General features: G+C 39.2%; 1 protein-coding gene and 1 long non-coding RNA gene across 2 annotated transcripts in view; both read left to right on the top strand.

The window, feature by feature from the left end:
• Window positions 1-2,170, top strand: part of LOC107556096 (uncharacterized) — a 3,538-nt gene extending 1,368 nt beyond the window's left edge. The window contains exons 2-3 of the long non-coding RNA XR_001605246.1: window positions 1,597-1,723; window positions 2,090-2,170. This is a non-coding gene — a long non-coding RNA (uncharacterized lncRNA). The remainder of the gene's footprint in view (window positions 1-1,596; window positions 1,724-2,089) is intronic.
• Window positions 2,171-3,843: 1,673 nt separating this feature from the next.
• LOC107556075 (serine/threonine-protein kinase 40-like) lies at window positions 3,844-16,288 on the top strand. The gene is made up of 9 exons (XM_016239075.1): window positions 3,844-3,994; window positions 4,361-4,446; window positions 5,552-5,695; window positions 7,240-7,464; window positions 8,133-8,185; window positions 11,968-12,186; window positions 12,309-12,374; window positions 14,621-14,705; window positions 15,177-16,288. Exons 1-9 carry the CDS (start codon window positions 3,877-3,879, stop codon window positions 15,393-15,395), a joined length of 1,215 nt encoding a protein of 404 aa, XP_016094561.1. The 5' UTR covers window positions 3,844-3,876; the 3' UTR covers window positions 15,396-16,288.
• Window positions 16,289-23,984: the final 7,696 nt, after the last annotated feature.

Below are 23,984 nucleotides of genomic sequence, written 5' to 3'. Positions count from 1 at the left end.
AGGTTCTCTCTCTCTCTCTCTCTCTCTCTCTCTCTCTCTCTCTCTCTCTCTCTCTCTCTCTCTCTCGCTCGCTCTCGCTCTCGCTCTCGCTCTCTCTCTCTCAATACAGAGGAAGTGAATGCTGACTGACACCGTCTAGCATCTTCTTTTCTGTTCCACAGAAAAGCGTCATGCTTGATTCAAGAGATGTGAAACTTACTGTTAGTGAGAGAATTTAAACTGCATTCAGGTCTGGCATGACCTAAAATTATTACAGATGGTTTAAAACCAACCATGGAGTCTTTCGTTTCCTTTGAGGTTGCAGGTCGCATTCTCAGTCTTGGTTGAGCCAATGCACCGACATGGTCTTTGCAACAAGCCGTGGTGCTTTAAAGATGTCAGATCTCCAATAATGCATGTCAAAAGGGTTGATGAGAAAGCAATCACGTCTCTCACCGCCGTCTGTCACATTGTCAACAGTCTGGGTCCAGAAAGACAAAAAGCTGTAAACGTGTGAAATGATCTGCGATAACTGCCAATTTATACCCCTTCCTACGTCCTCGAGTCAAGCTGTATGGTCTGTTGCAGAATTACATTTCAATGTCTGTTTCATTCAAAATTACTATGCGACCAAGCTTATAGCTTAAATGTGAATTACAACTGTCTGTAATTCAAAATTCGGGTGCCATTTGAGTTCTAATTTGCATGTATTTGCTATTAGAGCACATTGATCGTCATTGTATTAATGGGATTTCATGCCCAGTCTCTGTGTTGTCCCTTAATTTAAACAGAGTAGAGATTGATTTTGAAGAGCCCAAGGGGTGCAGAACTGTCAGTGACACTAAATGCGCTCTCCCACCCCCCACTCGCATCGTGATATGATGTCTGGAGGCTGCTTGTGTCACACTGCCATTGCTGTCAAACAGCAGCATTTCATATTTCTGACAAATTGATAACAGTGCAAACCCCATGGCTTGTGTCAATCACACTGTATCCATCCGTAGCAGCACATGGCTTTCTGTAGAACCACAGAAACGATCATCAGATTCTAGAAGAACCAAACACGACAAGCTGGCGTTCTCTAATTAATGCACTTCTTGTGATATCTGAATGTTTTTGCTTTCGAAACGTTCCTTGTTGCAGGCCAGTCAGTATTGCAATCTTGTAATATGCAGATTACGCCACAGAGATTTGCAGATAAACCCATACAGATTAAGGAATGGAAGGATTACAAATAGTAAAAGGGGAAAACATGAATTGCAACAGCAGATTCAATTGCAGTTCAAGATTCATGGGTTATTTTGGTCAATTTGAGATCAATCGGTGCTGAACGTTTGCCTTTCTCGAGAGAGTTGTGGTCAGTGGTGCCATTTGTGAATGGGCTTCTATTGTCTATCATGGAAGTCACATCAACAGTTCACACCTGCTGCTAATCTTTGCTCATGCAAATAGACCTGATGGGTTGTCATTGTTTTGAGGTGTCGGAGAGGGCTTGGCTTTTGCTAGATCACCTTCCCCAACCTGTTATTTGTTATTAGTCAAAAAGTCACATCTGTGTGGTTGCATGTAAGGTTGTTTTATCAATCGAGTATTGACACTTTCTCAACCCTTTTTCAGATCTGCAGAATGTCTAAACGTCGTGCTTCGGACCGAGGGGCCGGAGAGACTTCCGGCAGACCCAGCAAGCTCCTTTGTCCTGGGATATCTGGCAACAATGCTAAAAGAGCCGGTCCCTTTGTTTTAGGTAAGCTGCCTAGGGTAATACAAGTGAACCATCAACACTAGCCCTATGTTTTTGTGTTTCAATGCAGGCGAGAGGTGGAGGAGGTATAGGCTCCGTTCTGAGGTTTGAAAAGAATTGCAGGAATGTTTTAGATTGACAGCTTCACTTCTGAATCTGCAGGTCTTTGCCTGTATGCCACTATCACACTGCCATCTTGTCTTTGAAATGCATCTGTCACAGTTGGAAATAGCAGTGTGACGTGGTAGTGCAGGGTCCGGTGATAAGAGCATTTATGATTTGCCTCAAGGGGAATTGCTGTGCTCTGTACGGAGTACACCTTTTGCATCTGTTCACACATCTTTTCTTTATTCCTCCCCATCTCAACAGGCCCACGGCTGGGAAACTCTCCTGTGCAGAGTATAGTGCAGTGTCTAGCCAGAAAAGATGGGACAGATGATTTCTACCAGCTAAAAGTGAGTACTTTTTTAGGCCTTGTTTACACGGGTGTTAACATCTTGGGGGAGCACAATTTCATATCAATGGTCTCTCTCTCTCTCTCTCTCTCTCTCTCTCTCTCTCTCTCTCTCTCTCTCTCTCTCTCGCTCGCTCTCGCTCTCGCTCTCGCTCTCTCTCTCTCAATACAGAGGAAGTGAATGCTGACTGACACCGTCTAGCATCTTCTTTTCTGTTCCACAGAAAAGCGTCATGCTTGATTCAAGAGATGTGAAACTTACTGTTAGTGAGAGAATTTAAACTGCATTCAGGTCTGGCATGACCTAAAATTATTACAGATGGTTTAAAACCAACCATGGAGTCTTTCGTTTCCTTTGAGGTTGCAGGTCGCATTCTCAGTCTTGGTTGAGCCAATGCACCGACATGGTCTTTGCAACAAGCCGTGGTGCTTTAAAGATGTCAGATCTCCAATAATGCATGTCAAAAGGGTTGATGAGAAAGCAATCACGTCTCTCACCGCCGTCTGTCACATTGTCAACAGTCTGGGTCCAGAAAGACAAAAAGCTGTAAACGTGTGAAATGATCTGCGATAACTGCCAATTTATACCCCTTCCTACGTCCTCGAGTCAAGCTGTATGGTCTGTTGCAGAATTACATTTCAATGTCTGTTTCATTCAAAATTACTATGCGACCAAGCTTATAGCTTAAATGTGAATTACAACTGTCTGTAATTCAAAATTCGGGTGCCATTTGAGTTCTAATTTGCATGTATTTGCTATTAGAGCACATTGATCGTCATTGTATTAATGGGATTTCATGCCCAGTCTCTGTGTTGTCCCTTAATTTAAACAGAGTAGAGATTGATTTTGAAGAGCCCAAGGGGTGCAGAACTGTCAGTGACACTAAATGCGCTCTCCCACCCCCCACTCGCATCGTGATATGATGTCTGGAGGCTGCTTGTGTCACACTGCCATTGCTGTCAAACAGCAGCATTTCATATTTCTGACAAATTGATAACAGTGCAAACCCCATGGCTTGTGTCAATCACACTGTATCCATCCGTAGCAGCACATGGCTTTCTGTAGAACCACAGAAACGATCATCAGATTCTAGAAGAACCAAACACGACAAGCTGGCGTTCTCTAATTAATGCACTTCTTGTGATATCTGAATGTTTTTGCTTTCGAAGCGTTCCTTGTTGCAGGCCAGTCAGTATTGCAATCTTGTAATATGCAGATTACGCCACAGAGATTTGCAGATAAACCCATACAGATTAAGGAATGGAAGGATTACAAATAGTAAAAGGGGAAAACATGAATTGCAACAGCAGATTCAATTGCAGTTCAAGATTCATGGGTTATTTTGGTCAATTTGAGATCAATCGGTGCTGAACGTTTGCCTTTCTCGAGAGAGTTGTGGTCAGTGGTGCCATTTGTGAATGGGCTTCTATTGTCTATCATGGAAGTCACATCAACAGTTCACACCTGCTGCTAATCTTTGCTCATGCAAATAGACCTGATGGGTTGTCATTCATACAGGGGCAGAGGTGTTAATGGCGCCTGACTGTTTTGAGGTGTCGGAAAGGGCTTGGCTTTTGCTAGATCACCTTCCCCAACCTGTTATTTGTTATTAGTCAAAAAGTCACATCTGTGTGGTTGCATGTAAGGTTGTTTTATCAATCGAGTATTGACACTTTCTCAACCCTTTTTCAGATCTGCAGAATGTCTAAACGTCGTGCTTCGGACCGAGGGGCCGGAGAGACTTCCGGCAGACCCAGCAAGCTCCTTTGTCCTGGGATATCTGGCAACAATGCTAAAAGAGCCGGTCCCTTTGTTTTAGGTAAGCTGCCTAGGGTAATACAAGTGAACCATCAACACTAGCCCTATGTTTTTGTGTTTCAATGCAGGCGAGAGGTGGAGGAGGTATAGGCTCCGTTCTGAGGTTTGAAAAGAATTGCAGGAATGTTTTAGATTGACAGCTTCACTTCTGAATCTGCAGGTCTTTGCCTGTATGCCACTATCACACTGCCATCTTGTCTTTGAAATGCATCTGTCACAGTTGGAAATAGCAGTGTGACGTGGTAGTGCAGGGTCCGGTGATAAGAGCATTTATGATTTGCCTCAAGGGGAATTGCTGTGCTCTGTACGGAGTACACCTTTTGCATCTGTTCACACATCTTTTCTTTATTCCTCCCCATCTCAACAGGCCCACGGCTGGGAAACTCTCCTGTGCAGAGTATAGTGCAGTGTCTAGCCAGAAAAGATGGGACAGATGATTTCTACCAGCTAAAAGTGAGTACTTTTTTAGGCCTTGTTTACACGGGTGTTAACATCTTGGGGGAGCACAAGTGGTGAGGCGAGACAGATCACCATTTATATCTGACCCCAAATTCATGTCCTGTGACACTTTGTGATCAGATTGCATGGGGGGGGGGGTTATGTTAGATTATACTATCATAAAACTTTGAAGCTGATTCAGTTATTAAAAGTTCAAAAGTCTTTTTTTTATCTTTTCCTTTTCTTATTCTCACCAAGGCTGCATTTATTTGATCAAAAATACAGTAAAAAACTATTATTAGTATAACATTTTTTACAATTGTTATTCCAATAACTGTTTTCTGTTTATATATATATATATATATATATATATATATCTATATATCAGGATTCTTTTGATGAATAGAAAATTCAAAAGAACAGCGTTTTTATGCATTTTATTAAAAATGTTCTATAAATATAATGACAAGTTGATGTTTATTCAGTAGCTGCTATAATGAATTCAGTGAAGCATCAGTCAGACTTCTTTTTGAAGATCTTAATTAATTGGGGGGAAAAAAACTTTTTGTCCCTGTTTACATCTTTATTGGGTATTGGATTAGCCAAAGTGGCTTTTTAAACCAGATGTGAGGTGATACAGAAAGACAGTTTACAAAACCCCTCCCATGTGATTCAAACATGTCCTGACCAGGGAAGTGAGACTGCTTCTGAACACAAAAGCCCCTGTGTGTCTCACTGTTTGCATGAACCTTTGACCTGCCTCAACAAATCTCCACAATACTGTCCAATTCATGACCAACTCTGGTTCAGAGATGACCATCAGACCTCTTTGTTTATGGACCAGCCTGTTACTGGAGGGGCTTGAAAGAAAGGTGCTTGTCAACCTGGAGTCTAACCTTTTAACCCCATTCTTCCATGTCTAGTGTCCCTCGGATGGTTGTCCAGATGTGTTGAAGGACATGTGAGGGACTTATCTTTGTCCCCTCTGTAGATAAAGCCTTTAATGGACCCTCTGTATTGGCTCAAGATCATTGATAGCTTAGTATGCCATCACAGTGAAGATAAGAGACTCCCAGGATCTAGTGGTGTGGTGTCTTCTTACCTTCGACCTTTGTTGTAGATTCTCACCCTGGAAGAACGTGGGGACACAGCAGGAGAGACACAGGAAGAAAGGCAAGGGAAAATGCTTCTGCATACAGAGTATTCTTTATTGTCACTGCTCTCAAACCAAGAAGGAGTGGTGCACCATCACGGCCTCTTCCAGGTAAGACCAATAATGAATAGCTTATGTGTACAATGTTTCATTACAGTTGGTTAATGTCAGTCACAATGCTTTAATTGGAATTGTTTGGCACCCTGTACATCATTGATGCATCATGATTCTTTCTCAAATGGTTCTGGTTTGAGCCACACAAATTCATAATATTTATTAATTATTAATAATTATGGAAATAAAAACACAATTCTCCACTACACATTTACACAGGACAGTGTCACGCAATTGAAAACAGATCATTCATGCACTGAAACTGTGTAAATTAACAAATGACAAAGTTAAGGTAGTTAAATGAATAGTTCACCCAGAAATAAAAATGCTCTCATTTAATCACCCTCAAGTTGTTTTAAACCTCTGTGAATTTTTTTCTTCTGCTGAATAAAATAAAGATATTTTGAAGAATGTGTGTAACCTAAAAGTTGATGGTCCCTATTGGCTTCCATAGTATTTTTTTCCTATGCTATGGAAGTCATTTGGTTCCATCAACTGTTTGGTTACACACATTCTTCAAAATATATATATTTTTTGCATTCAGCAGAAGAAAGATACAGGTTTAAAACAGCGTGAGGATAAGTAAATGATTACATTTTTTTTTTTGGGGGGGTGAACTATTCCTAAAGTTTCTGTCTAACACAGCATTTTATTTTTTACATCTAGGTTATTATAGCTATTATTTTTTATTTTTTTTTCATTAGCAGATCAGAGTGCACATCTGTGCACAATCCACCTTAACTCATCAAAGATTTGCGTCTTTCAAAATTGAAATGCCCTATTGACTTGTTTTGGAATCTGGCTGTGCCTCATTGAATCAAAATGGAATCGATTTGTGAGATTCCTAAAGATTCTCTCCCGTACTGTACATTCTCAGTCCCACAACTTAATTTGTTCTATTATTGTTCCTTCAATTGTTTTCATTTTCATCTCAAAGTGCTTGCAGTGACTCACCACTTACTTTCTCTTCGAGCAAGGCGCTTTCTTTTTTTTTTCTCTCTCGCAGTTTTTCAACCTCTCCTTTCTTTCCCGGTGGAAATCGGCTCCAGAACAAGCTGTACTGTGCTGTCAGGGCCATTCATTGAAGCTCGCAGTATTGATTGGCTTATTATAGCTTCTCTTTAGAGTGGGCCAGTTAATTATGGATTGCCTCTTGTGTTCAAAGGCGCAGTCATTGCAAACACAAACCACACTGCCGATCGATTCATGGCCCTCTTTTGACCCCAGTCTCAGGTGACTTTAGGAGGGCTTTCATCATTCAATCTGTTGCACATAGCGAGGCATACAGGAGAATTGCTGCTGTGCTTTTTGTACCACCAGTCCATTAGCATCATCTTGTTCTTTAAACCCTGTATTTTCTTCCTTCGCTCCATTCAAAAGCTTAATGGTGCAGTTATGTGTTCGTTTGCTTTGTTACACATTGTTAAATGCACTGCTGGGTTGTCTGAGGTAAAGTATTTTATGCTGTCCCTTTATTCTCTGTGCAAATTATTCTGTGCACAAAACTTTTCTAATCCATTATCTCTTCCACTCCATGTCAGGACCGCTCCTGTGAGATTGTCGAGGACATGGAGGCCAACAAAGTGCGGAAGATGAAGAGACGAATCTGTCTGGTGCTTGACTGCCTCTGTGCCCACGACTTCAGTGACAAGACTGCCGACCTCATCAACCTGCAGCATTACGTCATCAAAGAGAAGCGACTGAGCGAACGCGAGGCCATCGTTATTTTCTATGATGTGGTGAGAGTGGTGGAGGCATTGCATAAGGTGAGCTGCCAACTGCTTTTAAAGTCAATTTGAAATCCAAATTGTCTATATTTCTTGACAACTTTCTTAATGGCGCTAAAAATGCCATGGTCAGGAGTTTGTTTTCCAAGGAATGCAGGAACTGATAAAATATCAACTAGTAATTTTCTAAGTTTCTAGTAATTTTATGTTTTTGTCTTTTTTTTCAATATTTCTGTATAGATTTATTTCACTTTTATTTCAGGTTTGGTTTTACTAATTTTAGTACTTCAACTTAAATGTTTATTTCAGTTAGTTGCCATGGCAACATTTTCTAATTTTCATTTGTTTTTCATGTAATATTTGTTTTATTTCAGCTTTATTTCAATCACCAAAAACATTTTTAGTATTTAAATTAGTACTTGAATGTAATATCAGTCACTTTGGATTAATTTTTACATTGTTTTATTTAATTTTTGGCTGATTGCTACCAAACTCCTTCACTTCCAACTACCTGCTGTGGTTTCCCCTTGATAAAATGAAGTCATGCTATTTTTTTCTAATTGAATATTTTGCTTTATTTGGAAGTTTGTCATATTCCAGAAGTAACATGGTTGCACATGACATTTTATGTTTACTGTGTGATTCATACTCTCGAAAGTGTAGCCCATATCTTTAGGTAAATATAGTAACTGTTTTTGCCTTTGTAGAAGAACATCGTGCATAGAGACTTGAAGCTTGGAAACATGGTGCTTAATAAACGGTAAGACTTCTCTCTTATTTTTTATTTTGCCTGCTGTGCTGGTGGAGTTTTCTATGCGCTCAGCCCTCTGTTGGGGTTTCATGGAGCACCGTCTGGCCTCATTGACCTCTCTCCTCTTGAGCTCTTAGTGAGAGTGTGACAGGCTGAAAAGGGAGGGGGAGGGAGCAGTGGGAAGCTATCCCAGTTAAAATGAGTAGGCATGGAACGTGCCCCGGTTTCATTCCCTGGAAAAAAGGAGAGAGTGGTGGAGCCAGGGAATGGGGGTGGGGGTGGGTGAAGGCATCTGAGTTCGGCAAGCATTGTGAATCGGATAGGCCTAGTGGAATTCCCAATCCCTCATCCATAAAGACCCTTCTCCAAACACCATATGTGCCGCGTGTGTTTTCTGCTGTGTGTGGAACGAGTACGCTTCTAACCACAGTTCTGTTGTCTCTGCCATTTCAAATGTCCTCAGGAACGAGAGACTCACAGACTCTCAGTTCTGCCTGTCACATTTGCCAGCATGTGCTGCCGAGTTCTCGCATATTGTAGTTCGGTCACATAAGTGCACAGCTTGTCTAATTATGAAACCTGTCACACCATATAAGCTCAGTGGCATGTGTAGTGAGAGGAGGAGTGGAACTTGTTTTTTCATCTTCTCTCCTTTTCTCGTCTCTTTACGGGCAACTGTACTTCTTGCGTCCTGGCTGATTAAATTAAAGGTATGCGTTATGCACCATTTTATGCCATTAACCCCTTCATCAAGTATTTTTGATCAAATAAATGCAGCCTTGGTGAGCATAAGCAAACAGTTTCAAAAACATTAAAAAGAAAATCCTTGCAGACCCCAAATTTTCGAATGGTAGTGCACAAGTAGGCATTCAAAGAAGAGCATGTGTCATGGTGGTTATTTTTGTGTTTTTTGTTCTGAAACACACCTGGCAATTTGGAGGGCAGAACTTTAGAGTTTATTTATATATGTATATGCCCACAAATTACTAAAGCTGGGTTTTGCACTTAGAATGTTAAAAGGTAAATGTCAGAGCTGTGGCAGTAGTCTTGCTTGAGGAGAGATTGACATTTCCCGTCCCGCTTCCTTTCTCTTCTAGTCCTGTTGATTTAAAAAGTGACAGGAAAGCAAAAATAAAATACACAGGGTTGTTTAAAATTCAGAATATAGCTAGGCTAAAAATAAAATAGCTTGGTAAACTACCAAGATGCAATGCAAAATTTTCTCAGAAAGGTGTTATGAAATATGAAAATTGAGTAACACGTGAGTTTCAGTGCGTTTGTGTGTGGAATTTTTTTTTTCTTTTAATTTAAAATTAATCTTAATATTTTGCATGTGCCGTTGTTGAGTCAAGCGTATTACCCCTGTTCCACGTGAGTCAGTTAAAAGGATGGGCATGGACTCGTATATCATTGCTGAACGAAAAAAGAAAACATCCACACTTACTCTCACTCATCACTGGACCCTGTGGTGATGAAACCGAGCAGTCTGGTCTGTCTGCTTTAGTTCAGCAAGAAAGCAGAACAATGTGTCCCAGCTGGAAATAATACTGCCCTCTGCCAAAAGATCCATAGCTCAGAGCTGAGTCACACTCGCGTAATGCTGGCAGAGCTCTCTCTTTCTCTTTTTTTACTCTCCAAATACCAGTCTGATCCTACTGTCTGTGCGACCCTGCCCAGCCGGCAGAGTATTGGCTTTGGGTGGAATGGAAAGTACTTGGTATTAGTCATAATTTGTCCATGACATGTGCACTCTTTTATTTTTTGACAAGACACTCAGACCTTCAAAACCGACTGCCAAATCTGGTGGTCCTAATCGACCTGGGCAGGCATTGTTTATCCTCAGCATTTTGTCAATAACTACCTGTAGTGCAGAAGCTTCTCTCAGATTTCACAAGCACGTTTTGCCATTATTTCATACTACTTTTCCCTCCTTCACAGCTTACACACTCCGCTCTTCAGGGAGCACCATATGGCTGTCACCATCAAGACTCTATAAAAGTGAACAAATTGCCTGATCTGCACATTTGCTTTCACTATTAGCTTTTTTCCTCTTACAACAGTGCTTGCCCAAGCAAAGGAACTCCAATACCAAACAATTGCATCAAAATCCCACATTAACCTCACCCAGCAGAGGCAGTTCTGACCAGATTTCAGCATCAAGACTTCCTCTTGCGTTTAAACAATTTTTCCCATAAACAGGGGCTAATTTTAGCAGCACTGAGAGACCGGGAGGCTTCTGGTCTCTTCACATGAGCAGGAAGAGAAGAGTGAGCAATGAGAATGTCCTGAGGAGAAATGCTTGCTGACTCTTTTCGCTCGGGAACCAAGACACATGGTCATGATGATGCCAGACAAAAGCTTATATTAAGGCTAAAACTATTACGAAGATGAAAACTAGCGTGAGATAGGGCAGCATGTCAAAAACAAAATACTTAGATATTAGGAGCAGTTACATTTGAAATTGTTGACACCACATGAAACTGCAGTGCAAAAAAGGTGCAATTATGCCATACAAGATTGCTTCATGTAACCATCATTAAATAAAACGTTTGAATTTATTACATATTCAAATGCCTTGAACCACATAAACTTTACCGAATAATCAACAATTTGTCCTCTAGTGTGAGGCATCTGGAGCTTAGCAGATCCAGTTCATGCATGAAAATATTGCTGCATTTGATTTGTTGTATTTGATAAATTGACTATTAATGCAACATTAAAAGTAAACTGAAATTGAAAACTAAAACAATTTGTAACTGGTACAGATGCAATGTAAAGACTAAACGTTATTTCCACATAGTCCATTGTAACTAATCAATTTTTTTCTTCTAATCTAATTTAATCATGACCCTCCTTTTTAAATGAAGATGGTAATCAGCCTTAAATCAGTAAGAAACTCTGCTGGGAAAAATCAAGCTTCAGGAATGGGCCTGTTAGTAACTGTTATGTGTAAGTGTGACAGGGTGTGAAAGTGAGAGTGTAACCGGGGAAGCATGGGAAAAGAGGATGTAGCTGTAGTGGTGGTGGTGTTTTGTTTTTTGTTTTTTTTTAGTGAAGGGAGATTACAGCTGTGACCGTGTGAAATCTCACATTGAAGGTCCCCCAGTTCAGCTCTGTCAGCTGACGTGTTAATTTTGCTCATTGTAAATGTGAATGCATTTTTTACGCGAAAGCGTTTCTATGTGTGTTAGAGTGCTTGTTTTCATTGCATGCCTGTCACTGAAAAAAGTGTTGTTCTTTCCTTTCTGAGGTACAAAGATTAGTCATCCCTGAGCTTGTGAGAAGCCACAGGTGACTCACTTGTTTGTCAAGTGCAGTCACGGTGTGTTCTGTCATGTTGGGTTCTGCTTTCTGGAAAGGCAGAATGGCTCCCTGCCACAGATTAGATTTAATGACATAGACAAAAATATCAGAGGCATGTTTGCGCAGATACAAACACGACTCGCCTAACAACAGTTAGTTTCATTTTGATATCCATGTATAGTGTAAAAAAAGTATTTTTATGTATACACCCAAAGGCATATATGGCTTGTTTTTCACTAATCCAAACAGTAGGAATTAATTGAATATTGGACTGAATTAAATATCAGAGTCATATTAAAGTCATAACACTACAGAATTCAAGGGAAAATATTTTTGTTTTATATTATTTTGACTGCTGTTACCTTCCCCTCTAACCATCAGATCTGTATTTTAATTTGGAGAGAATGTATGGCTTTTCTTAAGAACAAGCTAAGTTATAATGTCATTTTGGTTGTTCTTTGATAACACTGGTGTTTTGTGTGCTGCAGGACCCATCGGATCACCATCACAAACTTTTGCCTTGGCAAGCATTTGGTGAGTGAGGAAGATCTGTTAAAGGACCAGCGAGGCAGTCCAGCCTACATCAGCCCAGATGTCCTGAGCGGTGAGAATTCAGCTTCTGCGTGTGTGTGTGTGTGTGTGTGTATGTTTATGTGTGTGATTCACATGACTCACCCTCCATGTCACCACTGTAATCAAAGCTCATAAACCCAACCACCTACACAGCCCTAATCAGGACAGCAGTCACAAACCGTCAGCATGGATGAGCAATAGATAGGTTTATTGAAGTCATTACTTGTGTTGTGTGCCACAAGACCTGACCTGTTAGCTCATCAACGACTCGATACCAAAACTCTTCCCTTAAGCTTGTCATGGCCTTGAGCAGATCTCAGCAGTGCGACGGATCAAATTATCAGCGGTTGTATTACAAGGTGTATCTTTCCAAACAATCTCTCTCTCTCTTTCTGTGCAGAATTGAAGTTCACTCAAGTGATGTACTTTCATTACATGGGACTAGCTGTTTATCTTGTGACAAACGTTTATATAGCAAGGTCCAGTTATCCCTACTGAACAGTCAACATGCAAAAATATTTTGACCTTTTTTGGTTTTCACAAACTTAAAAGTGGCTAGTCTGTATTATTTTTTAGAGATAAAAAAAATCACTGTGCTACAGTTGCTGTCCATAGAGATTAGCTTGTATTTTAACCTAAAATATTCCTTAATATATGATCAAATTATATTTATTAAAATTAATAATATTTATATTAACATTTATAATCCTTAATATAAAATAAATGGCTCATTGTCCCTCTCACATTGTAATTTATTAAAGGGGTCATTTTTATTTTGTACTGTTCTCTGAGGTCTGCTTATGTTATCAAGATTTTTACATCCAAAAATATCCTGATTTAGAAGTAATAGGCTATTTTCTGTCCTGTTTTTACGCCCTTCATCGGAATGTGATGAAGGACTAACGAGAAAGTTTTGAGTTCTGAAACTTGCAGGATGTTTTTATAGTGCAATGACCTCTTATCTGTCAAAAGATCAGGGAAATTTAGATTTCTCTGTTCATTACCTCTAATTAAAATGTAATGTAACTTTATGCCTCTCCTTAGATTTTTTGCATTGCAAAGCAATTAGGATTGTCATTAATGATGTATAAAGTATGTAAATGTATTTATATAGTTTAAAAAACCTGTGCATAAAGGCATCACGGGCTTCTGTCCGACACCAGGTCTATTCCAAAAAGTAGGTTGCCTTCTGACACGCTTAGTATTTTGCTTAATTCAAAGACACCATCACCTCAGTGAAAAATGTAAATGAAACGATGTGACGTTCATTTGTGTGAGTGTATAATTCATTCATTTAAAATGGCTATTTTATCCAAGTTTGTTTGTGTACTATGTGTTTGTCACATGAACTTTGTATGCAGAGTGCTATTTGTATGATACAAAGTTGAAGATCCCTGCTTTTAAATCTTGTTTGTTTAGTTGACTCACTAGCTAAAATATCAAACAACACTACCTTTCCAGAACTGTCTTTCATTTGTTTTCGGGGGTTTTCCAAGGCCTCTATGGATGGAGGCTCTGGTTAGATGGTGCATTCCGAGCATGCATGTTAAATAGAGGTGCAGTCGAGCTCTTGTTTGCGGTCTCCATTCACAGTAAAATGACAGAAAGAAACCGGGAGTAAATCAGCCGAATATGACAGCAGAACAAAGGGAGAGCTGCTTCAGTGAGTCATCACAATGAGTCATGCAGAGAGGAACTGCTCTTACTTCTCTCTCTCTCTCTCCCCCTCCCTCTCTCCCCCTCCCTCTCTCGCTCTTCCTCTCACTATTTTTCCATCACTCACTCTCTCTCGTCTCCCTCTCTTTCGCTTTCTCATGTGAAGGTTCGAAATAGATGCAGAGAAAATGTGTATCTTACAGAAAAATATATCATACGAATCACACTCTTTACCAAACAGAAACCTACCCAATTAACCCCTCTTTTAAAAGCTCCTGTGACTCATTTTGACTCTTCTGGCACATTGTGTTATGCCCATTTTTGGTGGTAAACAAAGCAGTATAGTGAGTGTGAACAGGTTTGGGGGACTTTAAAAGATTTTGACACTATTGGTAGCATATGTTTTATATGTACACTTTCATTCATTAGTTTGGGGTTGGTAAAATTTGATTAAAAGTGACAGAAAAGACATTTACATTTACATTGGCTGCTAAAATTTAGAAAATTTGCATGCTTTTGCATTGTTTTGGCATGCTTTTTAATTGTGCGTAAACGCATCTTTTGACATTTGTTGTTCCTCTTTAGTGTGTATAAGCCCCAAAGGTTAATCCAAAACGTATTACATGCAAGTGCATGAACGCAAATGCTTCTTGAAACATGCTTCGGTTTTCTCTTTTACAGTGGGGAAAAAAAGTATTTAGTCAGCCACCAATTGTGCAAGTTCTCCCACTTAAAAAGATGAGAGAGGCCTGTGATTTTCATCATAGGTATACCTCAACTATGAGAGACAAAATGAGAAAAAAAAATCCAGAAAATCACATTGTAGGATTTTTAAAGAATTTATTTGCAAATTATGGTGGAAAATAAGTATTTGTATTTATTTATTCTTTTATTTTAATTTTTTTTAAACAGGCAATCTGTGTCCTTGCTGAGTGGCCCTCTACAAGTGGTGCCGGACATAGATGATCAGCTTAACCACCCCGAACATCTTCAGGAGGTCAGTACCACTTCTAGGTGTTACAATAATATGAAAGTTTGAACGTGAAGGGCCTTTTTTATGAAACGTAAGCAGAATGAATATGTAAATCATTCTTTAAACTAGTGGTTTTAGTTTTACTTGGTGTGTGTGTGTGTGTATATACAGTTCTGTTAATATGATATATAGGGGGCATTTGAATGTTGTGTCGGACAGTGGAGACCTCAGAGTCAAAAAAAAAAAAAAGGTTTGAAAGCCAATGCTTAAACACTATTGTTGTGTAAAATGTTGCATTAAAATCATTGGGGCCAATTATGTATGACCTGACTTATTAACTTGTTCATGTTACTTGTATCTTATAAATATGGGCCAAAATATGTAATTCCTTTAGTGGCATTGAATCATGGACAATAATAGAAACTTCCTCTTCAAACTGCATTAACATGATGAGGTACTTTCTGGCACTGAATCAGTCTCTCATTGTCCCCCCAGGTGAAAGTGACAGAGGAGTCGTCTCAATATGAATTTGAGAACTACATGAGGCAACAGCTCTTGTTGGCGGAAGAGAAGAACACTATCCACGAGACCAAGAACTTCCTCAGCAAGAGGCATTTCGGTAACGTGCCTCCGGTGAGGCGCCTTGGCCACGATGCTCAGCCCATCAGTCCTCTGGATGCCGCAATACTGGCCCAGCGCTTCCTCCGGAAGTAGCACCGCCATTTTGCCCAGAGGCGGGGGTCACTGGGAGTGGAGCGAGCCATGGAACTGGGCGTACACTTTTATGTACGTTTGCGCGCGCGCGTGTGTGTGCGTGTGTGTGTGTGTGAGCATGCAGCGTGAGTCTGGCAGTCACAAACATGGGCCAAGGAACAGCTCAGCGCTCTGTTGCTCCATTCATCGGCCTAGGACACAAACTCTACCTATGGGCGGCACACAGGTCTAATGAGACTCTGACCACCAACATCATCTCCACCATGCCAATCCTTGTCCAAATCTGACACACACACACACTCTCACAGACACACACATTTTCTGCAATACCCCAACAGAATCATGTAGCAGATCACACACAACCACCCTTTTCCCATCCGCCTCTCCCCCAGCACTTTTTACAGGAACGCCTCGGATCACATGATCAACCCTTTTGTTCTGTTCCCCTCAACCAGTTCGTCTGTTCCGCTCCCATCTGTATCTATGACTGCAAATCTACCTCTTACCATTTTTTCTATCTCTCTATTTCCTCCTTTCTTAGTCAGTTTTTAACAACGCTCTCCGTTCTTATGAAAGCAGGACTAATTATGTTGAGGGGAAACGCACAGGCTCGAGCATTAGCATTGTGGTTGTGTAACTATTCTGTGTCAAAACCAGTGATTGGTTTTTCCTCACAATCTGAATAAGCTTCCCCCCCCCTCCTCTCCTACTAAAATTGTAGCATTTAAGTAAGATTATTCTCTTTTTTTTCTATTGAAGATGTTAAGTATCACAAGTTAGAAAGCTAAAAACCTCATATTACTGAAATCATAGCTCTCCATGGAATGTTTCTCCTTCCTCTATTTGCATGGGTTTCTGTTGGCAGCTAGCATCTGTGTCTGGATGCATAAAACCAAAAGCATAACTTGGCATCCAAACCGGTCGATATGGTACGTAATTTTCCCCTCTTGCTATCGGCCAATCAGTGAAAGCAGGACTAATTATGTTGAGGGGAAACGCACAGGCTCGAGCATTAGCATTGTGGTTGTGTAACTATTCTGTGTCAAAACCAGTGATTGGTTTTTCCTCACAATCTGAATAAGCTTCCCCCCCCCTCCTCTCCTACTAAAATTGTAGCATTTAAGTAAGATTATTCTCTTTTTTTTCTATTGAAGATGTTAAGTATCACAAGTTAGAAAGCTAAAAACCTCATATTACTGAAATCATAGCTCTCCATGGAATGTTTCTCCTTCCTCTATTTGCATGGGTTTCTGTTGGCAGCTAGCATCTGTGTCTGGATGCATACAACCAAAAGCATAACTTGGCATCCAAACCGGTCGATATGGTACGTTATTTTCCCCTCTTGCTATCGGCCAATCAGTAGGCAGCAGAAAGTGCAAGACCACCATTTCCTGTGTATTCGATCAAATGCAAATGTACATTTAATCATGTGATATGCCACTACAGCAGACTCTCGAGAGCGGAGCTAGGTGGTACTTGATTTTGGTGTGTGTCATGCAGGAACTCATCGCAGGGCTGTGCTTGTAAAAAGACAAGATACGGGACAGCTGGTGATGGGATGAAACTGTCAGGAAGCGGGGTGGCTGATCCGGCAGTCATGCGGAAGTCTAAGCCAAGAGAAGCCCTGTAAGCACAGCCCTTAAGCTCTCCTTTCCTTTTGTGTCCCCCCGTCTAGAGCGCTCACCCTCTGATAGCATGCCAAGTCATCAAAGTGCATCTTCTGCCATGTTCTGTATCTCCGGTGCTTTTGTTACCCACACAGATTTCAGCTGCAGCTCAGGGATCGAAGATTGGCCGCTAGGGAACATTTTTGGCCACAGTGATAAAAAGAAACCAATTGCATAGGGGATTGTTTCTTTTTGTTTTTGTTTTTATTCTCTTACCTACCGCTCATTTCAGGAAGGAAATGCCATGAAACTCACTCCTGCCAATCTGTTTCTTGTGTGAGAATATTGCAAGGAAACATTCTTAATGTCATTTGAATTTTCAGTCCTGTTTTAAGCTACCCCATGTGTATAAAGCATAACTGTGGGATATCTTGCCTTAGATTATCAACAGATTCTCAACTCAACCGTGAACAGTGAATATGTACTTTTGATGCTAGAATATATCTTAGTATAATAGGCTGTTGGCTTGCATCGACCTGTGGACCTGTGGCTTAGTTTGCAATGCCTTTATGTCTGGCTCCACTCATGTTATTAGATGAAAAGGTCATTCAGTACTGTAGATCTCTGAGCTCATGACTAGCAGCTTGGCTTGTCCTTTTAATCTCCACTTTAATTTCTTCTTTTGAAGACGTACAGCCTGTTAGTATATCTTTACCTTTCAGTTTTCATTTTAATTGATTTGCTGTTTCTAATTAATCTGCCATGGTAAATGTAGAGATCATGTATCACTCAAAAGCATTGCTGTGATCGCTCACGTTTTTTCTTCTATCTTCAGTGAAGGTTTTTGTTTTATTGGCTCTTTTTTCCCTCTTCTTTTTTTTTTTTTTTAAATTCTTGAATAATTATTGCAACAATCCTGTCGGTATATTAAGCTACACTAATTAGGAGACTGACTTTGCATAGCTCTATTTTAAGTCAACTAAATTATCCTGCACATTAGCATGACATGTAGAATCGATGTAGAGTTTATCTTGCTAGATAAGGATGATACAGCACTCTGGCCAGTGTGAAAGAAATCATAATGGTGAATAGGCATCAGTAGTGCAAAACCCAGTGCAGGAGTATTATTATTTTGAAGAATTGCACCAATGTTTCCACACAAGCCACCATTGAAAGCATTAGGTTTTTCCCAACTCAATGTGAATATATTTGGTTATAAAGCAGTATTGTAGTGGATAATATGCGTGATTTGATGGAGAGGGGCTTTTTGTGAGCAAATCAAAGTGCTTTCCTTGTATTCAAAAAGGAGTGCCTCAAGGCTATATCCTAGGTCCATGTAGAGTTCTCACCAAAGCCATTATATCATAGCAAATTTGTACAGTTGCAATATGGCTGCTATTGATGTGGTTGTGTAGTCTGTACCCAAAACCTAGATAAAAGAAATTAGTTAATTTTTTTCTGTTTAATATGCCCCCTACGCTAGTGACTGCAACCCCCCCCCCTTGCATGGACAGTTTCGTGATGTCCATATTCTGTCTGCAGCATGAAAAGTGTACTTTTTTAAACTCTGTATACCATTTCAAAGCAATTAGTGCATGATTCTAATTAGCAAGACGTGCCACAAGATGCAGCAGAAATTGGAGTGGATGCGGGTGTTTTGCAAATGATGAATACTCCAAAAAACACAAAGACCATGCAAGGGAAGATCCTGAAAGTTAAGTTTGACTTAGATTTTCTTTTCTTTTTAGGCCACTTTGTGCAGATATTTCATAAATTGGGAGATTTCTCTTTAGAATTGTTACTTTTTTGCATCTTTTACTAAAACTGGAAAATCTAAACCTGGTGTAAAACAAAACATGATGAAACTGGTCAAAAGCCTGAACATTTGATGCTGTAAGCTGCTCGGTTAGAACGGTGTCAAAGAAAAAAAAAAAAGGTAATTGTACAGAGATGAAAAACAAATTTGTATAAAAGACATATTTTTGTACTTCATCAAATCTCTACCTGCATGTCAGCAATAAACTTTGATATGGAAAATCTTTGTGCATCTTGTGTTTGAAGTGTGTAAGATTTTAATTAAAGTTTGTATTTAAAAGCACTTTTTTAAACAGTGCATCTATTTGATGATATCAGTATTAGACTTTGTTTCATTCAAATAATCCCTTTTTGAAAATCTATTTTAATTCTCAATAGTCCTTTAATTTAGATGAAGTTTTCAGTATGTAGATTTCTCTTTAGAATTGTTACTTTTTTGCATCTTTTACTAAAACTGGAAAATCTAAACCTGGTGTAAAACAAAACATGATGAAACTGGTCAAAAGCCTGAACATTTGATGCTGTAAGCTGCTCGGTTAGAACGGTGTCAAAGAAAAAAAAAAAAAAGGTAATTGTACAGAGATGAAAAACAAATTTGTATAAAAGACATATTTTTGTACTTCATCAAATCTCTACCTGCATGTCAGCAATAAACTTTGATATGGAAAATCTTTGTGTATCTTGTGTTTGAAGTGTGTAAGATTTTAATTAAAGTTTGTATTTAAAAGCACTTTTTTAAACAATGCATCTATTTGATGATATCAGTATTAGACTTTGTTTCATTCAAATAATCCCTTTTTGAAAATCTATTTTAATTCTCAATAGTCCTTTAATTTAGATGAAGTTTTCAGTATGTTTTTGAGTCTTCAAGCAGTTTGGTCTGCATTTTAGGCGCAGTTCTGCCCTCTTGTGGTAGATATGCAAAATTTTTTGCTGATGCTCAGACAAATTTGATCTCTCATCTCAGAATAAATGCAGTGGATTTATTTGGATGATGTGATAATGAGTGCAATTCCAAAGTGTTTTGTAATATCATCCTGACTAACCCTTAAGCTATAAACTTTTTTTCTTAAGCTTAAGACTCATTTATTAATTTGTATGCTAGTTTCATCAGTTACTCCTCAAGTATCAACAATTCCCCTTTTACAGAAGACTTTTACTCGAGCACTTTGTGTATTTGTGCTCATTAATCATCTGAATCTCTGTAGATGTTTGAGCTCAGAGGTTGCTTGTCATTATTCACCTCTCTCTCCTGAATTTAAGATGTCTTCAAGTTTGCCAGAATAAGCTTCAGTGTGAACCAAACTTTATTAATCAAGGCCTGGACATGTAGGACTAGTTTGAAGCAAATATTGTAAGTCCAACACATTCAAATACATCTCCCAAGAGTTGGAAAAACAACTTTAGCCCAATAGTTTACAAGCCACTTATCAGTTGAAAGCATATTTTGACTGGAATCACCCCTTTAACATATTCAACCCATGAGTCCTCTTATCGTTGAGCGATTTTCACCAGCCAAAACATTCACATGATGCACACAAGGCATCCATATGAGTTGTTGAACAAAACTGTGCTCACAAAGCAAATTCCTCAGCTGTTTGTTTTCATTTCACTGTGCCTGTCCCTAGTGTGCTCAAAACAGCACATGGGAGTTACATGCGAGATCTCCAGAGCACATTTTGGACATCCTTTATTGATGATCTGATTTCCTGTTAAAACATCCTCAAAATGCAATATGTGTTGGTCCTGTTCTTTTATAAGACTCTTGTAACTGTTGTAACAGTCTGCCTGGGATTAATGTAGCCCCTGGGGTTCAGCACTAGTTTTATGACTCAAAATCATCATTAAATGTGTGAACCGCTACGCCTCACAGCAATGGCCACATTAAAGACAGAAAACAGTGCAGGCTAACTCAAGACACTGGGGTTAAATTGGAGACATTTGTTGTGAATGCTTTGGTGGGGGTTGTGAAGCTGTTGTGTACTACAGACATTAAAGTTTCCAGTCTTATGATAACCATTCTAGTCTTATAAAGCTCAATTGGTAGTGGTTCACGTTTAATTTTATTTGGTTACATTTTGGTTTCATGTTTTAATTTATTTTAATATAATCATATATATAAATTTATATTAAATTGATATTTGTTTATTTTTTAATTATATATATATATATATATATATGTGTGTGTGTGTGTGTGTGTGTGTGTGTGTGGGCAGATTTTTAAAGCATATTTCAAAAATTTATTGTATTGACAATCACAATGTATGAGATATTTGAAAAAGAACTGATCAAAATTAGGGAACACTTACAGATACATACACGTTGGTGTTATTCTGGCACCTGGTGCTAATTTCCTTAATTATATGACAACCCCTATTTAACTGGCAGCATTCCTCTAATTTTCACTGAGATTGCAAGATGGCGGGCTGCTCTAAGGTGACTAAATTGATATTTTTTTATTTTTTATTTATATATATATATATATATATATGTGTGTGTGTGTGTGTGTGTGTGTGTGTGTGGGCAGATTTTTAAAGCATATTTCAAAAATTTATTGTATTGACAATCACAATGTATGAGATATTTGAAAAAGAACTGATCAAAATTAGGGAACACTTACAGATACATACACGTTGGTGTTATTCTGGCACCTGGTGCTAATTTCCTTAATTATATGACAACCCCTATTTAACTGGCAGCATTCCTCTAATTTTCACTGAGCTTGCAAGATGGCGGGCTGCTCTAAGGTGACTGAAACCCTGCAACAGTTGTCCAAATGAAAGCCAAAGGGATGACCTTTGCAGCCATTGCAAGAGAAGTTGGTCGTTCCAAATCTGTGATTTCTTGAATATTGCAGCTTTACAATGACACTCATTCGAGTCCCCGAAAAGGCTGTTAACACATCCGAAAAGGCTGTTAACGTCCACATAAGACAAATGCTCGAGAAGACAGGATAAGTTGGAGACTCTCAATGGGGAATCGGTTCAACACTGCAGCTGGAATTGCTCACCAGTTCAGTGCTGAACAGAGTAAGGATATGTCTTGGTATGTTTAAGAGAAGTTGGACTGAAAGCGCACTCTGCAGTGACCAAGCCTCTCATCAGCAGAAAGAATCAAAAGGCTAGGCTCATCTTTGCTGAGGAGCATGTTGTGTGGACAGAGGAGAATTGATCCAAAGTTCACTTGTGATGAGAGCAAGTTTAATAAATTTGGGTCCGATGGGAAACATTTTGTTCGAGGTCAAACTGGGGACAAGCTGAACCCCAAGTGCATAAAGAAGTCAGTGAAAGGTGGAGGAGGAAGTGTCATGCTTTGGGGGATCTGTATAAGAGTTTCGCCTCTTATACATGGCAACATGCGGTTCCTTTCCTGCAAGCATCTATCAATCATGCTGCAATTTTCATACAAGACTATGTCCCCGTCATGCTGCAAACGGAGGAAAAGCAGTTCCTTGAAGCTAAGAACACTGAAATAATGAAATGGCCAGCCCAGAGTCCTGATCAAAACCAGATTTTAAAAAAGAGAGTGGAAGAAGAGTGGACCAAGATCGCACCAGCACAGTGTGAGAAACTAGTAATATTCTGCAGCCGCAGTGCTGAAGTCATTCAAAGCCAGGGCCTCTACACTTCCTACCAATTTCTGAACGCTGTAACCCTCCAGAAGTTGTAATCTTCTTTCGTACAACAGTGGCTACCGTTCTTTAATTTTGATCACTGTTTTCCACAAAATAATGTTTTTTGTTGTTGTTGTTGTTGTTGGTGAAATTCTCTGGTTATTTTGTAAAACATGTTTGTAGAACAGTGGTATTCCTTCCCATTTTGAGTGGTGAAGATATTTCACAAAAATATCAAGTATTTATAGATTGTTCTCTAATTTTGATCTCCACTGTATACACACACTCACACACACAATGTATGTAATTTCTTATTTTAATTTGGTTACCTGTTTAAATTTATAGTAAGAACCTTTTTTTAAAATAATACATAATTAAAAAAATAACAAATACACATGTATATACACGTGCATACACTGTATAAAGGTATTAAAAATAAATGTAACCTAATTAAATAAAAAAATGTAATTTATATTTGGTTACATTTATATACACACTAATGCTTTCTTCTCTTACATAATAGTTTTATTTGTTTTATCTCTCTGTCTGGTATAAACATTGCTCCATGTAAAATATCTGACCCAGTCAGATAGGTCAAGATACTTTAGTATTGCCATAAAACACGAAACTGAAGAGAGAAGAAATTTGGAGGAGTTCTTAAGGAGTGGCTGAATCCCATTTCCCTCTCTAACTTGTCTAAAATACATTATGCAAAGACAGAATCCACCTGCACTGCTGTTCTGGATATCAGTGTGCTAAGGAGTCCTCTGTTACAAAAATTTATGATATGGGGGGGAAAAAATCATTACTGTTCATGCCTGACTGTCAGCTTTCAATGTAAGCATGATAAATCTTCAAAATGTCTTACATGATGTCATTCTCTCTATTTGGTCTATCACATGCTCTTTCATTCCTCTTGAGCACATAGCTTTGGCTTTGACAGGATGCAGGGGATTCATGACAGGGTACATTTATTTCCGCCTCTGAGCAGCAGTGAAGTTTTGTGTTGTGTAACTCCCTAAATATTGCAAGTCTGTCTCAGTGACAGCTGATTTCTGTCAGACGTTTCTGTACCCCTGTTAAACGCATATGATGACATGATGATACACAGTCTTCACTCACAGTCCATGATCCCCAATTTTTAAGTGTAAACGAGAACATTCTCCTCAAGTAATTGTTTTCTTGTTCTGTTGAATCTGGAAGGTCACCAAGCTGTAATTGAAGTTGTGATTCTCCAGAGAGGATCATCTTTGTTGTCCATTCCATTCTTGTCTCCCCCCCTGTCTCTCGGGTGAAGTCTGACGTCTGAAGGCCTTATTGATTTCTATAAACCATTTTTGTACCCAGTGAATCGCATATGATGACATGATGATACACAGTACTCACTCACAGTCCCTAATCCCCCATTTTAAGTGTAAACGAGAACATTTCCCTCAAGTAATAGTTTTCTTGCTCTGTTGAATCAGGAAGGTCGCCAAGCTGTAATTTGAAATCTTTGTTGTCCATTCCATTCTTGTCTCTCTTTTTTTCCCCTCAGTACCCCATTCTGGGGCA

Source organism: Sinocyclocheilus grahami, unplaced genomic scaffold (genome assembly GCF_001515645.1).
Source record: "Sinocyclocheilus grahami isolate Dianchi unplaced genomic scaffold, SAMN03320097.WGS_v1.1 scaffold555.1, whole genome shotgun sequence".
NCBI lineage: Eukaryota > Metazoa > Chordata > Actinopteri > Cypriniformes > Cyprinidae > Sinocyclocheilus > Sinocyclocheilus grahami.
This window is presented reverse-complemented; position numbering and strand designations above follow the sequence as displayed.